Source organism: Crocodylus porosus, unplaced genomic scaffold (genome assembly GCF_001723895.1).
Source record: "Crocodylus porosus isolate Cpor-Errol unplaced genomic scaffold, CroPor_comp1, whole genome shotgun sequence".
NCBI classification, from domain to species: domain Eukaryota; kingdom Metazoa; phylum Chordata; order Crocodylia; family Crocodylidae; genus Crocodylus; species Crocodylus porosus.
The window spans coordinates 11,268,951-11,285,483 of NW_017728917.1; the positions used below are offsets into that span (position 1 = coordinate 11,268,951).

The 16,533-nt window shown below is 47.0% G+C and overlaps 1 protein-coding gene across 1 annotated transcript in view; it reads right to left on the bottom strand.

Moving 5' to 3' along the window:
- Window positions 1-16,533, bottom strand: part of SLC25A26 (solute carrier family 25 member 26) — a 97,383-nt gene that overhangs the window by 10,395 nt on the left and 70,455 nt on the right. The window contains exons 6-7 of the mRNA XM_019536691.1: window positions 15,224-15,268; window positions 2,771-2,840 (exon numbers count right to left, since the gene is read on the bottom strand). Of these exons, the coding sequence (XP_019392236.1) occupies window positions 2,771-2,840; window positions 15,224-15,268 (115 nt within the window). The remainder of the gene's footprint in view (window positions 1-2,770; window positions 2,841-15,223; window positions 15,269-16,533) is intronic.

The window sequence follows — 16,533 nt, forward strand, 5'->3', positions numbered from 1 at the left end:
GTCAGAGACAGGAAGCGAAGCATATCCCAGGCTAGTGACCTCACCCCTGCCCTCTTGGTCCTCTCCATTATCTTACACCCCTTTGTGTCCCCGCTCATTTATTTCCTCTCTAAGAAAAGCAGCAGCAGTGTTTTCAGCTCCTTCCCACTGGAAATCTTTCTATTCCACTAATACTTGCTCCACGGCTAAAGTCCTTTGCACTTCTGCTCTCTCTAGGAGACAGGCTCAGCCATCTGAAACTGGAAATCCTAAGGAAGCACATAGGTAAAGATGTATCCCACGCCACGGCACCACTTACTGGTATGACCCCACAGCTCTTTGGCTTAGGCATCCTGGCCTCTTGGACCTGAACTCCCTGTCCTCCTCTGCTCTCCCTTCATGCTATTCATGCGGCCCAAGGAGGAATAACTTGAACCAGTGCTTTTTCTTCCACTGCATTTCCTGCAGTCCTTAGCACAGGGGTCATGTCACTGGTGGGAATCAGCACAAGGACATGCCAATGGGGCCAGAGGTTTCCTCCAATATACAGAAATGAAGGAAACATGAATGCACCATGTACGTAAGAAACACTAAGCAACTTAATCTGGCTTCTTGGGAGAGCCCTGACCTGCAATGTCATAGGCATTAATGAAACTGGCATTAATTCTTAAGAGAGAATTCAATATATTGATGCTGTCTGTTTCTTTTCCACCAAATAGTTACTGATGAGTAAGCTAAAAAATATCCAACTTACATTTAAAAAAAAAAAAAAAGAGAAGCCAAGTAGGATTTCTCATTTGGCTTCCTTCCTCTACCACCCCAGACCCCCAGGACCTTGCAAGCGCTTTAGCAAATTTTGTGGTGAAGCAGAGAACGCAAGAGATGTACGAGCCCAGTATGTTTTTCTGTGTCTCAACACTATGGTGCGGTATTTGGAAACACGGCTATAGCACAGTGTTAGCCGTGGCTTGGATCAACTTTTCCCCTCTCCTTTCATGGGGGAATTCAGTGTGGTGAACTGAAGGCCCTCTGGTACAATATACACATACTGTTACACTTAGAAGGTTTCGGGAGGGCCAGACTGGTTTTCATCCCTGCTCGAGCTCCTCATAAATTAGGTTCACTTTGCAAACAGAAGGCGGCAGTTCATTCGGACGGGGTCTACCTGCAGAATCCGCAACTCAGAGACAGGGAAAATGGTTTTTCCACCTCCTCACTGCAATTGAGGAGTTGACATTTGCTGCAGAGGCTGCCGGATGCGATGGCTAATTCAGCAAACATACAACTCCATCCAATTCAGGCAGGAGACAGGAGATACCAGAGCCAGGGCCTGTCCCAACGCCCTGCTGAAAGACTCCACTTCATCCCAATGGGCTTCGAAGCAAACAAGAAGGTGAATGAGAAAGAGGGTAAGACATGCCAGCAAGGAAAGCGTGGGAGGAAGAAGAATGAAGAGGCAAAGGTAAAGCGCCGTTAAGTCCGAGAGTAGAGTCAGTGAAAGGTGGCTGGCAGCAGTTTAGCCTTCAAAGAGAGAGGACTCCGACGCCAGAGTTTAGCTTTTGTGAACTATAGGCCTGCACGTGTGAAGCTGCTGTGAAGTACTGGGCACGCGCCCCCACCCCGCCTTTTATCTCAGGGTAACGCGTTTGTGTGTCCATACCCTTAGTCCCTGGCCCTCACTGCTTAGGGCTTAACTCTTACTACGCATACACGCAGCACCTAGCACGACAGAGCCCTGGGCATTGATGAGCGGCTCACTCTACACCACTGCTACCACTAACCGTTACACCTAGTACTACTTGGAGGCAAAAAACTTCCTACCCCATTAGAGGACCCGGGAGATGCGCAGATTCTTGTTTTCAATGGTTTAAAGACAATCAAGCGGCTTGCCTTTTGCGAAGCAGCAAAAGGATATGCTTTGTTTCTGATTGTGGCCATCTTCACAACCCCTGTTTTGTCTTTTAAACAGGATTGATTTTTCCAGGTATTCTGTTACCGACTTGGAACTGTAAACTCTCTGTTGCTTCCTTCGGGGAAACTGCTGGCCACTCTTCCCTTAATCTGGTTTGTCTATTAAGACGAGGTTCAGTTTTTCCCTTCCCTGTAGCTTGTCTGAGCCATTAATTAAGTGAATATTTTAAAAGTTATTTTAAACACCGACAGCAGGCCTCTTAAAGAATTCAATTAACTTTTGGCTTGTTTGGCAATAAATAGCGCAAGACTGTGGTCTGCCACTCTTTATTCGTGCTCTAGCGTCTCGAGATTGCCCAGATGTTTTGTCCGCCGGTTCCCCGGCATGGCAGGCTTTCGCCCGAGGGCTGCTGCAGTGCTACCCCTCTGCTCCCCTGACTCTAGTTAATCTCCGCTGCTGTCAGAGCTGTCAGGCAAATGGTGAATCACAGCCTCCCACCGCAACCCCCCAAACCCCCGAGGGACAGCCCGGGGCAGACAGCTGCACAAACCCGCACCCAGCTAAGGCTCTTCTCATGCTGGATCTTACAAATCAAACTTGGAGGTAATCTGAAAGCCTGACTGACAGGCCCCAGCTCTGAGACAACAGAAATTTGTCAAAAACAAATTGGTTGTCTTTCAAGCGGACACCCTTCGCAGTCATTTTTCCCTCCCCCCGCCACTGCAAAGAGACTTCCCTTCTCCCAAGCAACAACTGAATCCTTTCTCCGCTAAACAAACTAGAATTACAAAAGAATGCTGTTCTGCTCTACTTAATAGATTTGCACATTTTTCCCTTTCTTCTTTAGCCTTTCCCAGTATAACATATAATCCTTTGCACCTGCAAAAGCTCCACAAACCGCCGACTGCCAAGAATCGACCACGTGACCCTGCTTCCACGACCAGAGATCCTGTGTTTAAAGAGAAAGGAAAATAAAAAAGTTATTAAATGTTTGGATCTGTCTGATCCCCATGTGGGTTAGCTCCAAGGATGGGAACTCAAGTGCAAAGCTATTTTTGCAGCATTTTTCAGTGATGTAATAAGAGCTTTTCCCCCCAAGGAACTTGTGTACTTGGACACGCAGATGGAGTGAGAAAGATGTCTGGAACTGAAGAGGGTTTGAAACAAATCACTTTCAGGGATTTCATATGTATGTATTTAAGCCTGCAAGCAATGCAACTAGGCAAATATTTCGCGGATTTATTTTTCTTTTTTTGGCAGATAAAGCAAGGCAAAGCAGAACGTGGTAGGGGGAACATACAAAAACTAACATCAGTGCTGTCCGCATGTGCCAAACACCCGTACTTGGAAACAGAAAGCTCCAAGCTCAGTAAAATATGACCTATTTTACACCCCCATTTGTGTTTCTTTAAAACAACTGCTCCAAGCCCAATACACTGCGATGCAGGTGTGCCTCTGCTATTCACCAACTGCATTACAGACCATATGCTCTTCTCCCCCCACCCACAGCTCTCATGCCATTTTCCAATCCATTTATTTTAGATCATTGTTTATCTAAGGGGGAAAAAAAAGAAAAGAAAAAGAAAACCCCGCTGACATGTACGGCGCTCCCAGCGTTAAAAATCAGATGGGCAACACTTGCTTTCCATCAGCAAGACAGAGCAAGCCAAAAAGGACCGCTTCCCTGTTGCCTCGTCCTCTCCTCAACCCAGGTTATTTAATCTCCACCGTTTCTATCTCATCCTCTACTTGCTTCCTGAGATTTTTGGAGCAGGGACCGTCACTTAATTGCATTCAAGTAAGGTGCCTCGGAGCCTAATAGAGGTCTTGTTCTCGGTCCCCTCTTGGCACTAAGATCTCAGAAATAAGTGAGGTTCCTTTAAAATGAGGGCATCCTTCTGCTTTTCCAAAGGGTGTGCTTATGGAAGCTCTTTAATCCTGAGCTTGTTGTATGCTAAAGGCCTCTCACAATCAACCAGGTAACTCGGTTAGCTCAAGTGTTGTGACAGCAGCACCAGGCTCCCGATTAGGTGCAAACATCCCGGCGTGGCTCTGTCATTCCAGCTTTTATCCCTGGACGACTCTTCCATTGAATGCTATCTAGAGGCCTCCTCAGTCACTTTATTGGCCATGCTTACAGTTTATCTGCCCATTGTACAACCCGAATGGGTGAACAACAAACAAATCACGATGCAGTTTGGTGTTTTGCCACAGCTAAATAGTTGCGGCTCTCCTTTAGTACAACGTTATGGATTTGTCTCCCCCTTGAGCTGGCCATTCATTCCCCTATTGATTTAAACCATGAAAGGGGGCTTTTCAACACGGGTTGAAAAGCTGATATCATCCACAGCAGACAACCGGAGAAGAAAAGGCGTGCATTCATAATTTCCCAGAACGTTTGGATGTTTCTCAGAAATAACATACACAGTTTGCACACACACAATTTTTCATGCATTTCATTCTTCCCTGGAGGTCATCTATGCTTCTGTCTAAGAAAAAAAGGGAAACATTTCCCTGAGCAACAGGTGAGACATCAGAGCCTAAATCACATTTTCAGAAGTAACTTAGGAGCTTCCCTGCCCTCTTTGAAAACAGGACTTGGACACTTCTGAGTGTTTTATTTTTCTTTAGATAATTGTGTGTTCAATTCCTAGCACGCAAAATGTAAGAGGACTGAGGCAACAAGGATGGATTTAGGGTAATAATGGAAGGACTGACTTAGGCAGCATGAGCCTACCCAACCTTATGCAAACCCCAATGAGTCTTTCCATCAGTACCAATGGGCACCCAACAAGGACCTAAACCAATATATGAAAGTTACAGCCACATTTCAGAACAGTGACTTTACGGACAACTTTGGTGCAAGAAGTGGAAATCCAATGGATACCCTACACCAGTATAACTTAGTAGAAACAGGTGTTGGCTTATAGTGGGAAAACTCAGGGTTAAAGCTATACTTTTATAAGGTACATGGGTATAGGTGGGCAGATACTATGGCAAGGTGCTGCAATAGCACTTACCACCCTAGGATGGATGGTCATTTGTCTGCTCTGCACCAGGATAAATGGCATTGGTGTGTAAACCCAACATGTTGGGTGTGCAGGCGCCCATTACTCATGTTATTACTGTAAGATCTTACTCGATTCCTTTAGGAAGTTAGAACAAGAAGTGACCCTATTCATATTTAAACACTGACTTGCAAATTAAATCGAACGTCCTCCCATATGTTTATACGTTGCAGGTTGAAGAAGAGCCTACCTAGTGATACAGCCAATTAAATACAAAGATGCAGTCAAGGCAAAGAGGGATTCATTCCTGTAGTCTCTGGCTGTAACTGATAACAAGAACTATGCAGGACACAATGCTGTTTAGTGGAGCACAGCTAGGCCAATTCAATGAAATGAGGCAAAAGGAGAACTGAGACCGATCTCAGGAAGAACATTCCCTACCAGCGAGGTTTATTTAACCGTGGAGCAGCCTCTCGAGGGAAGGGAGGAAAACCCTCTTATTTGAGTCATTTAAAAATAGACTGGGGAAGGCACTCAAGAGCATACTGTAGGGAAATAACCCTGCTTTGGCAGAGGCTGGACAAGATGAGCTAATACACTTCTTTCCATGTCTGATTTCTGAGATTCACATGGAGTTCCAATCCCGAACATGCCAAAAACCGAGCAAAACGGGGAAGAGGTGCATCCATCTGAAAGAGGGGAAACTAAAAGGAGCAAGCACCGTGGGCCAAGAGGGCAAGCACTCATCTTTTTTTCCATCTAGACTTCGCTTCTCCTAATCTAATATGGTTTGCAGACCAAGCTTACATTTGGAAGGTCATATGTTGAACTCCGGTAGCCCCGAGATCAGGTAATTCTCATGGTTTTAGAGTTGGTTTATGAGTTGACCATCTACAAAGAGCTCTCCTGTTTTCCTGGATTGAGCCTGATCCAACCAACACCCATTTTGATGCCACTGATGCAAAATGAAGTAGGGAAACTAACCTCATGGATAAAGGTGTGATAAAAGCAAACACCCAGTACTCCAAAGAACTGTATGTATTTTATAACTATCAGTACACAGGTCTTTAGATTTAGAAAACGGTTTCTGTAGGACTGCTCATCTTCCTGTAGGACTGCTCATCTGTAACAGCGCAGTGCCTTGAGGGCCATGCCTCGTCTGTGGCTCTGTTCTACCAGATAACTGCACAGACACACACTGCCCCACAACACTGAACTGTAAAAGAAAGAGCAATAGAAGTAAAAGGGGAAAATAGGCACAGAAAGGTGACTGGACTTGTCCCTGGGTCACACTACAAGCTAATGGCAGTGCTGGGATTAGACCCCACATCCCAGTTTGGAGTACTACTCACTGCAAGAACATTAGCAAATGCCAACAAGGACCAGAGCCTTTGTACTTAATGTAATTATATTGCTTAAAAAAAAAAAAGTTTGTTTAATGGGATACCGTAAATACCCTGAATTATGAGCAACAATTTGGTCAGCTTGTTTCTCCAAGCAGTTCCTGTTTCATTACCCAAGGCACACCCTATTGAAGGCATGTGGAATATAACAGTGATGGGGATTTTTTTCTCTTTTGAGGGCAGTACCCATTCCCACCAGGGTTCCCCAAGCCGGAAAGCGAACGACAGCAAGCACTTGCTCTCAAGCAGCCACCATGCCAAGCCTGTGTCATGTGTATCCTATTAGACAGAGGGCTGAATAGAAGACTTTGTTTTCCACTTCAAAAGGACCCCATCCCAATCTCTCGCTCTTCCCTTATGAATAACAAATTGGAAATAAATCTTCTGGCCCAAGTGCATGGAAAAACTCACACAGGCGGGGCCCTCCACAGCTTCCCAAGCTCCAGCCCATGCAAATTTTCTGTAAACCCTTTTCTGGGATATAGACATCGAACTGACTGCAGGCTTCTGCACCAGCAAAACGATACGGGAGAGGCGTGCTCAAGGGAGGGACAATGCAGATTTCTATCCATCCTCAGGGAGACCGTGACTTTAAAGGAGGTCTCGTCACACAGATGGAGACCCATGCTTCTTTCTTTTCTTCCTCAATGCTCCCCTCTGTTCCCACGAACCACAGTCTTCCAGAAATCCCATTGTTTTCCTACTTATTGTCTAGCTGTGGCGCGGTCAGCATTACAGCAATACTCAGAACGTGGGATGTGGTTACAGCATCTCGCTGCGGCAACAGAAGTTCAAGCTCAAGCTCCACTCTGGACTCAACCCAAAAGCCGCCCCAGCTGCCTGGTCCTTCAGACTGGGGAGTCAAAGGCAACTCACTGGAAGTGAGTCTGGCCATGTCATTCGCTTGAGTACAGACAACAATGTGCCTTAATCACTGAAGCCCCAACCAGGCTGCTAGGCTCAGGAGACCCATTGGGCATTGCTGAGGCTTGGCCCAAATCTTGCAGCTTTGAGGCAAGATGGCTCTTTCCACCCAGCTGTGCAGCTACAACTCCCATCTGGAGTCCGATCAGTTCACAGACCTTTTCTCTGCCCTGGAGCAAGGTGACCCTGCCCCACTCATACCCACGGGGAACACTGCTGTTAACACCACCTTCCTAGCTCCTGGCTTTGGCCATCGTCCCCGCACACTGCCCTTCCTTCTCCATCTGCAACGCTATGGCTGTCTTTCCTCCCTTTGGTAGTCCATCGTGGGCTCTCTCCTGATTCCCTGTCAAGACGCTAAGTTCTGCCACTGGCCAACCCTGACCATCTACCTGGGCTTGCTCTCCCATGCTGCTCCTTGCATGTAAGCGTCTACAACACCACTCCATCGCCCTTCAGATCCCTCCTTGAAACTCATCTGCCGTGATGCTAACACAAAGCTATGCCAGTGGCTTAGGCCAGGGAGCCATGTCACCCAGGCCCCCCGCCCCCGGACTGAAAACTTGGCAGCAAGCAGCATTACTTGCCGCTCCCCTGCTGCCAAATTTCTGGACTTATGCGAATCCCCGTGAGCCAGAAATCTTGGGCTGTATGTGCTAGATTGGGCACCGTGGCATGGATTAGGCCATTTGCATGCAAAATCCACCACCTCCCACTTCATTGTTTCCCCTTCCTCCACAGGCCCCCATTCCCTCTTGTCTTATTTGCACACTGCAAGCTTTTGGGGGGACAGGCACCACTCTTTTATTGTGACTGCATGCAGTTTAGGTCACTCTGAATTATGGCCGTGCACAGACAGCACGGGAGAGGCGACCCGGCAGCAAGGAATTCCAGTCAATTAGAGCTTGACGAGCAGATCGGTTTCAAGCGGAGCAGGAACAGCGGCATCACAGAGCATGAGAGGGAACTGGGTCAAATGTAGATGCCTTATTACACATGCAGCTTGAAGGAGCCAAGCAGGGCTCGTGGCGTCCTCTCAGCTTGAAGCCTGCAACTGAGACAGCTTCTGTTCCAATGTCCCAATTGATTCCAATTATAAACATTAGCATAATAGATTAATTTGCTGCTTCGGATCCTTTTTCATTTGAGACACGGAAAGCCAGGAAACCAGACTGAAATCCTGCCTGAACGAGCTGCTTTGTCTTTTGATCCTGGGGAATGAAAGACAAACGGTCCAGGGGTTCATCTTTGCAATGTGACGTTTTATTTGCAACGCTGCGATCTGTACGGTCCTTACAGATACAAACGCGCTCGCAGGAAATCCATAGGCAGGCCTTTTTTTGGTATGTCCCATGGAAAAGCAAATGGGCTGAAGTCTCATGTAAAAACAATCTGCCTAGCGAGTGTGTGCACATATGCACAGCATGTGTGTGCATCGTCTTCCAGCAAATACGCTCGCCTAAACATGGGAAAAATGCTACGGGCCAAGTTCACTGTTGACATAAACACGGAGACTCCTTTCAGGCTTAATGGAACTGTGCTCGCCTATGCCAGCAGTGAGTCTGGCCCTGCACCTCAAATCCCACCCAAATCCCAGAGAAATGGAAAGAAAAAGAACAAAAAGCTGGCCTAGCTGCAACATGTTCAACTGCTTCAGACTGCTCCCCCCCCCATGCAAAACTGCGCTGCTGTTTCCATCCCCTTTCAACATTGCTGCTAACTAGAGTACGTACACCACTGCTCACTGCTTGTAAACACCCCTGCCTCCAGGCTGGGGGGAAACAGGAGCTTCAAAGAGCTCGGTGGTCTTTTAGACTGGGTCTGGCAAGAGACAACAGCTAGATATTCCAGGTGCAACACGTCGGATCCAACTGCGGTGCCCTAAAAATTGAGGAGTTTAGTCCCCCAATGGTACCACTCATTTCAACAGCAGGCTCACTGATGTCAGTGGGACCGCTTGTGTCCCGACACACCATTCAGTGCAAGCAAGAGGTGAGCAATCTGGCCCTTTATGTGGTGTGGGTTTGACTTCTGCCCCTTCCAACAAACGCTCCAGCACTAGCCCCACTTTTTTAGGACGTGTCCGTACGGCTCCAAGAAATGAGTGCATGTGTTGCCCTCTCCTCTGCGTAGATGGTGGCCAAGCATGCCTTTGCCAGCCTTTGCGTGGCTGAGTGAATGACGGCTATCGTGACATGAATCACGTGAGGTTTGCTTGCCCAACAGCTGTTGGCTGCATTGTTCTTTTGTGGGGAAAAACATTGCCGTTTTGCTAGTGGCAGGCCTGCCCCCGATTGGCTGCAAGTTACTTCATGCCTTGAAACAGTGCCCTCAAAATCTGGTTTCATGATGCAACTCCTAAGCCAATGGCAGGCACATTAGTATTATTTAACAGTTAGTCCCCAAATCAGCCTGACTGTTACTTGAGGGGGGAGGGAGGGATGGTAAAATAATTTACGCAGCCAGCAAGGAAGTGGGCTTAAAGCTTGGTCTGGGTTTCATTTGCCCTTGATTTAAAAATGGAATAAGGTGCAGCAAAAAGAAATGCAAGGGTATTTCTCCCCTACTCTTCCCTCCAGCACCCCAGGGAGACCCATTCTGGGTCTAATTTGGCCAGATTCTTCAACAGGCTCTTTATTTTGGCCCTAGATAGGTTGCGGGGCCAGATATGCCCCTACAAGCAGCCTGCTCCTCTCTAATAAGAAAGCGAAGGCCTTGGCCTTGGCATGAGAGGGAGGCATACAATATCTCCTTGGTGCCAACATTGCAAGGAGTCCACCACGGGACTCGAGCATCGCATCTCAGCTTCATTTCCCCCCTTCCGCACCCCCTGAATATCACTCCACGCTGGATTTCAAAGGGTCCATGCTTGATCCTGGGTGCCCAGGGGCAGCTAGGCAGCGCAGTCTAGGGCAGGCTTCACTGGGGAGCTAAACATAGGGTTTGTTGCCCTGTGTTGCAGAGGCCGTCAGACAGCGCGAGCGTAACAGTTCGTTCTGACCTCAAAACCCAGGAATGCCTTGCTCATCTCAGCTCCGATCTGCCTGGGGGAGAACACACAAGGCTTCTGGTTTTGTTTTCCCTCAATTTGGAAACTTTAGGCTGTTTTGCAAAAGGCCACTGAAACGGGACTTTCCTTCTCCCCCATTCCTGCCTGCCTGTTCCCTCCGTGTGAAACACCAGGTAGGGATGGTGGGGGCGGTGGTGTTCAGACACACAATACACCAGCAAGGCTCTGTGGAGATCCTTCCCCATTTATATCGGTGCCAGAGTAATTCGTGCTGGTTCTGAAGTGCAGCCAACATGCAGGGAGATAAAATCAAGAGGCAAGAGTCTTGTTTCCTGCAAGAGAAAGGTTCATTCCACAGAGATCCCGGCTGTCCCTGGGACATCCATCCACGGAGCTGCTCATTAACACTTTGCTGCCAATCCCACACAGACCTCTCGAAGGACAGGATGCTGCCATTCTCCAAGCCGGAGGTCATGCATCCTCACTTTCAGCTCCATGTGCTTTTTTTTCACTGAACAGGTACCTTAAATTTCTACACAACAGTCAGAACAGCTGCGATTCCTGCCGATGAGGCTTTCCAAAATATAAAAATGGTGGGAGTTGAAGATGTACCATGGCAGACATGCGTTGCATTTTATGAATGGCTGAGATGATCATTGTGTGGAACAAAAATATGTACAGATGAGAACCACGACGTGTATCACAGTACTTAGTATCATAGTACTTAGGGTCGGAAGGGACCTAAACAGATCATCAGGTCTGACCCCGATGGCAAAAGTGAGTAGGCAAAAGTCATGGCCATCTGCCCAACTCGTGGGACACAGAAGAGAAAGATTGACTGGACTGCCATTTGGGATTCCCAGCTGAAAGAGTTGTGAAGTTGGAAATGCCAGTGCACAGCCCATGGGACCAGCTCTGACACAATTCCAAAACCACTTTTAGAAAACCCATCCTGGTACCTCCGCTGGTGCTCAATGGCCTGAGACTGGCCTACTTGAATGCCCATCTCCTCGAGCCAAGCTGTCACAGCAGCATCAGCTCAAGTGCTTGTGCCAGGTCACCCTGCCCCTTTGCACTACAGGGGCTTGTGCCATTTACAGTGACCCTTGTTGGGATTCCCGCTAAAAGTCTCAACGCCAAGTTCATGCACCTCCCTTTTTTCTTTTTTTTTAATTCAATGCGCAGCCAAAACCATCACGCTCTCCTCCATATCTGGGGGAGAGGAAGGGGCTGGAGGTGTTAAACATAAATAATAGGACTGGGCTTCCTGCACTATAAAACCAGGCAACATGTCTCTGCCAATATAAAGAGTGGATTTTAAAAAGTCCCTGGAGTTTCTTTTACTACTTTTTCAGACGCTCAGGCTGAAGAGAAAGGTCTGTTAACCAACTAGTTCCAGCCTGGATGCAATAGCTGCATCAATGCAAGCCACAGACAAAGCATTTTGTGCTTTGAGCACTAAATCTGTACCTCTTGCCAGTCGTCTCAATACCCACTTGGTTAGTGCCTGCTTTGTAAGGGACTTCATAGTATGTGCACAATATTCCCCACTGGCACTCTAATCCCCTTGCCATTCCAGTGCTGCGGTATGTCAGCATCCGTGACGCGGGGTGGCCTCTCTGTATTTGCAGACATGCTCGTAACAGCTGAAACCCAGGCTGCAGAACAAATGGCAAGGAACAGCCTAGCGTATGGCTGCTGGGGGCAAGGCAGATGCAGAATGGATTACGGGAACACGTGTTTTCTCTCCTGCTGTGGGCTGTGACCGACACCTGATGTCTCGAGGGAGACTAACCCTTGCTCCCCAGCAAAGCACCCATTCGAGTGTGCTTTGCAAGGGAACGTATTTGCATGATCCCTGCAGTGATTAGCTCATGCGGAGGCGCAGGAGGCTGAACCCTCCGGTTATCTGTTTATACAAGTGCACGTTTTATTAAGGGTGGTAACGCTATCCAGCCGCAGCGTCTGAGTCACTTGCCTGCAGTAATGAGTTGACCCTTTCTATACAACATATGCTTATCGGTCCTTTTACTTAGGGTGTTTCATCCCCTGTCACAAGCACCTGTGTTAAATGCAGCACAGGACAATCCCGTCCGCAGTATCTAGTCAAGAGATAAAGGCTCTTGTGCTGCTGTTTTGTGCTGTCTCTCTCACATGGCCTTTGCTCTCCTGTCTCCCCACGTTCCCTTCAAAGACCCGGTGGGAAGATCTGCCATTGAGTCATCCTGCTCATGCGGCTGCTTGCCATGTTCTCATAGCTGATGGGGCCAGAGCTTTTTTCCCCTCCCCTCCTTTTTTGTACCGTCAGGGATTTTTTAAGAGCTCTGTAAAGGGCTCCTGCTTTCACTGCTGTGGCTTTCGAGTGACAAACCTTGAGCTCTCATGAAACCCAAGTGGCTGAAGCATGCAAGACCGGCTGCAGGAGCCCTACGCTAGGCGCCCATGCTCTCTATACTCAAATGGGTTGCAGTCCACTTTGGCTGGACACAGGTACTAAGCCACTGAGATTAAACATGCCATCTAATCCTAAATGGCTCACTTCTTTAGCCAGCTCAGGTCAAGCTGTCTCTTTTAAAGCTTGCCTTCTAAACAATATATTTTTACTGCCATAGCCACGTGAACATTAGCTGAAAAAGCTTTACGTTCTGGGAACAGCTACATCATGATCCTGTTTCTTGTGGTTTTGGAGAGAACAAAGCCCCTCCCCCACAGTGGTCTGGGGGATTTTTTGTCTTTTTTTTAATGACAGGCTTAATTTCTGGAAAATAAAATGCTGCTGCACCAGCGATTCCTAGGTCACGCCGATTCTGCTGTAGAAGAGCAGACAGAGAACATTTCATATGTGCTGGCATAAAACCAGATTCCTAATAAGGTACTGGAGTCACCCTGGGCCATGGCATAGCAGGCTCTAGAAGTAGGGTGATAAGCAAGGATCCTGGTTTTCTCTGGTTTAAAAAAAATCCCCAATTTCCAGATTAAAAAAAGTACCCCCAAATCCACATTTTTCCATGATTAAAAGGAAACACCACTCATATCTATATCGATAGATAGATAGATAGATAGATAGATAGATAGATAGATAGATTACTCCCTGAATGGAGATCTCATGAATGTACTTGCAGTACTGCCAATGCCTACAGAGAGAGAGAGATTAGTGGTGTTTCCTTTTAATCATGGAAAAATGTGGATTTGGGGTTATGTTTTTATATCTGAAAATTGTGGATGTTTTAAAATCAGCAAAAACCAGGATCCTTGGTGATAAGCACACTGTGCTGCAATGCCCACAGCACTCAGGGCAAGGCAACTGGTTCTTATACGCCTTCTCAGTCTTTCGCTCCTACCTTGCACACCTGTGGACTCACCCTGTAGCTAGGCTCCTTTCTTGCACCTAGCGCAGGACTAGCAATGGATCTGGATGATCGTCCATTCAAAAGATGACAATCCTGGGGGTCAACAACTTCTCTGGATTCCCAAAGGGACATCCAATAGTTTCTGGTGAAATTTTGGGGCCAAGGGAGTTGGGCTGAGGTGTCCTATTGCTCAGGAAGCTCTGTATTTGGACTGTGGCTGCTAAGGGCAGTCCCAGTGGGGCACTTGTGGGGGTCTTCCACATGTTCTTCCTGGGTTGTAAACGGTTAAAAGATGGGATTTTCATCCCTTAGCTCTACCTGAAATGCTGTACATGACTTTAAAAATGTCCCAATCCCTGTGGGAATCCCAGCAGTAAGAATGACTTGGGGATCAGAGTCAATAGGCTTTTTCCCACCTTACTAGCTCCCTATTATTTGAGAGTGTGCAAAACTCACCTCCTTTGGCCTTCTAAGGACAGGATGGATTAAAGAACTGATAACGGAGCATGCATTTTGATAGCTCACTGGTTTGAACCAAGCCCTGGCTGGTCATGAATGAAAATCAGTAGCATCTGACAGCTGTCCAGCGGTTAATGGAAAATTATTCTGTGGCTTCCACCAAGTGCCAAGTGAGTAAATGCTCAAGATATCAAAACCCATCACTTATGACAGAGTTTGGGGGTTAGTGCTGGTTTCAAACCTGGACTAGGGATCTGGTCTTGAAGTGCTGCCATCAGGCCAAGGTCTGTGCACATTTGTGAGTCAAGACAGGAGAAACTAGCTATCCTGTTACTATGCTTTCTGTCGTCAGCCCAGCCAACTCCAGGAGCCCTTCTTCTTTCAAAAAAATATATATACATCCAACATTCACTCTCCTTCTGCCTCATATAAATACAAAGAGCTGCCTGAAACATTTTAAATGTTCGCAATAGTGCTTTATATTTCTATTCTCTCTCACAACCCAGGACCTCAGAAGCACTTTGTGAACATTAAATTCCCCCACAGCCATCTGAACTGGGAACCAAAAGAAGGCCCAGAGAAGCCACTCAACTCGCCACAGCTTTGCAAGCAGACCTGGGGGCAGAATCCAGGCTCACGAACACTAGGTTCATGGCTTGTAGGATGGCCTTATAGGATGGCCAGGAACTTCTCAGGACCTAAAAAAAAAAGTGATCAACTGCTTGGGATAAATTCATAAAAGTCTGCATTATGCAGAAGGACTTCCCTCTCAAAGTATCGCCTGTTATACACCTTCTCTAGAGGAGCCTTTCAACTGGACAGTACAAAGCCGATGGGAATACCTCTTTGCCATGAATGAGAAGGCCTCTTACATGGGAGAATAGACTTAGTCCTCTTTGCACTGTTCCAAGTTTCCTGCTTGCATCGACTTTTAGACAAGCTTGATGGTTCTTCCCAGACTACTTCTATTGCTATCCCTCATTCGGACAGCAAATAAAACGGCCTTAATTTTCGGCGCACAGTACTAGCATCTCTTTGCACAACAGACGTCAATGCTACAGTCACTGGCATTTCCCAGGTGTTCCAGCAAGTAGCCTTTATGAGCTCTGATGGGTACATCCACATGACAGCCCAGTGTATGGGGAGGGAGGCGTTAATTTATCTTCAACGTATCTTACCTTTAAAGACTCCCAAATGGGAAACTGCACCAGAGAGAATGGAATCTGCACGGAGAAAAGAAAAAGAAAAAAAATATTTCAGAAGCAAATTGGGTTGGCATTTTCCTTGGCAAGCTAAATTAGGAACGCTCCGTGAACTGCAGCTTATTACATTTATAAATCTTTACAGATGACTTTATGCACACTGTTGTTGGAGAATGGGTTTCACGAAAGCACTTTTTACTTGGTTTATCACATGCCCTGCCAAGAGGTTAATGTATCATTACCTGGGTGGCTGGGAAGAGTAATAAATACTGTGATCTAGTACAGGGAACTTCTCGGTAGGACTCGCTGCCAAAGAGGCCACCAGGCTGGCTCAAGCACACCTTGGATGCTTACCTTGCTGGGGTTATTTGACCCCAGCAGTCTTTCCTGCCCAGAGCAGAGGGGCTGGACCCGATGATCTCGCAAAGTCCCTTCCAGCCCTAAATTTCTGTGAATCTGTGAAGCAATGCACCTCTAAGGCCACAAGCGCAGCCTGGGAAGGGATTGCTGGGTGACGTACACTGTCACAAGAGTTTATCTGAAAGCTCAGTTCTGCTCCAAATGGGATGCATGGAAAACAGCAGTGGGAGGTTTCCACATTCATGATCTCCTGATGACTTTGGAGCAGATCAGTTTAAAGCAGAAATGACCTAAGAATACCTGCCAACACTGTAAATCCAGCCTGGATTAAGAGGAGGGAAATCTTGGTTCTCCTCTTGCACATCACCTATAGTGCAGGTGCAGTCCAACTTGGACCACGTACATATGTTCTCCTTACATTTCCAAATTCTTGGCCTTATGTTTTTCCCATTCCTGTATTTTTATGCTGTGTTGTTTTTTTGTTGTTGCTTGTTCGGCAGTTATTTGTGGGGGGGGAGGTGGTACCGTGGATGTTATTTTATTAGTTTTATGAATGGCTGATATGCCCTTTGCTGTGAAAGGCACTATGCATTCAAAAATATACAATTTCTATTTCCTATCTATGTTGTAGTAGCTGCTATCAGACATCATCATAGACCAGGGCCCTATAAAGTGAGAACAGGACTCCTGTCCCAAGAGTTTTCTATTTAAGTATAGGACACACGACAAAAAAGGTAAAACCCAGACAGATAAAGGAGCACAAAAAAACCACAATGCCAGCACTCCTGCAAGTGATCGATGGGAAGTTGGGTGACAGCGACCACGAGCTGATCACCTTCACCATCTGCCGTAAAGCTGGCAAGTCAGTCAGCAACACAGAAGTCCTTGACTTCAGAAAAGCCGACTTTGACAAGCTCAAGAGGCTA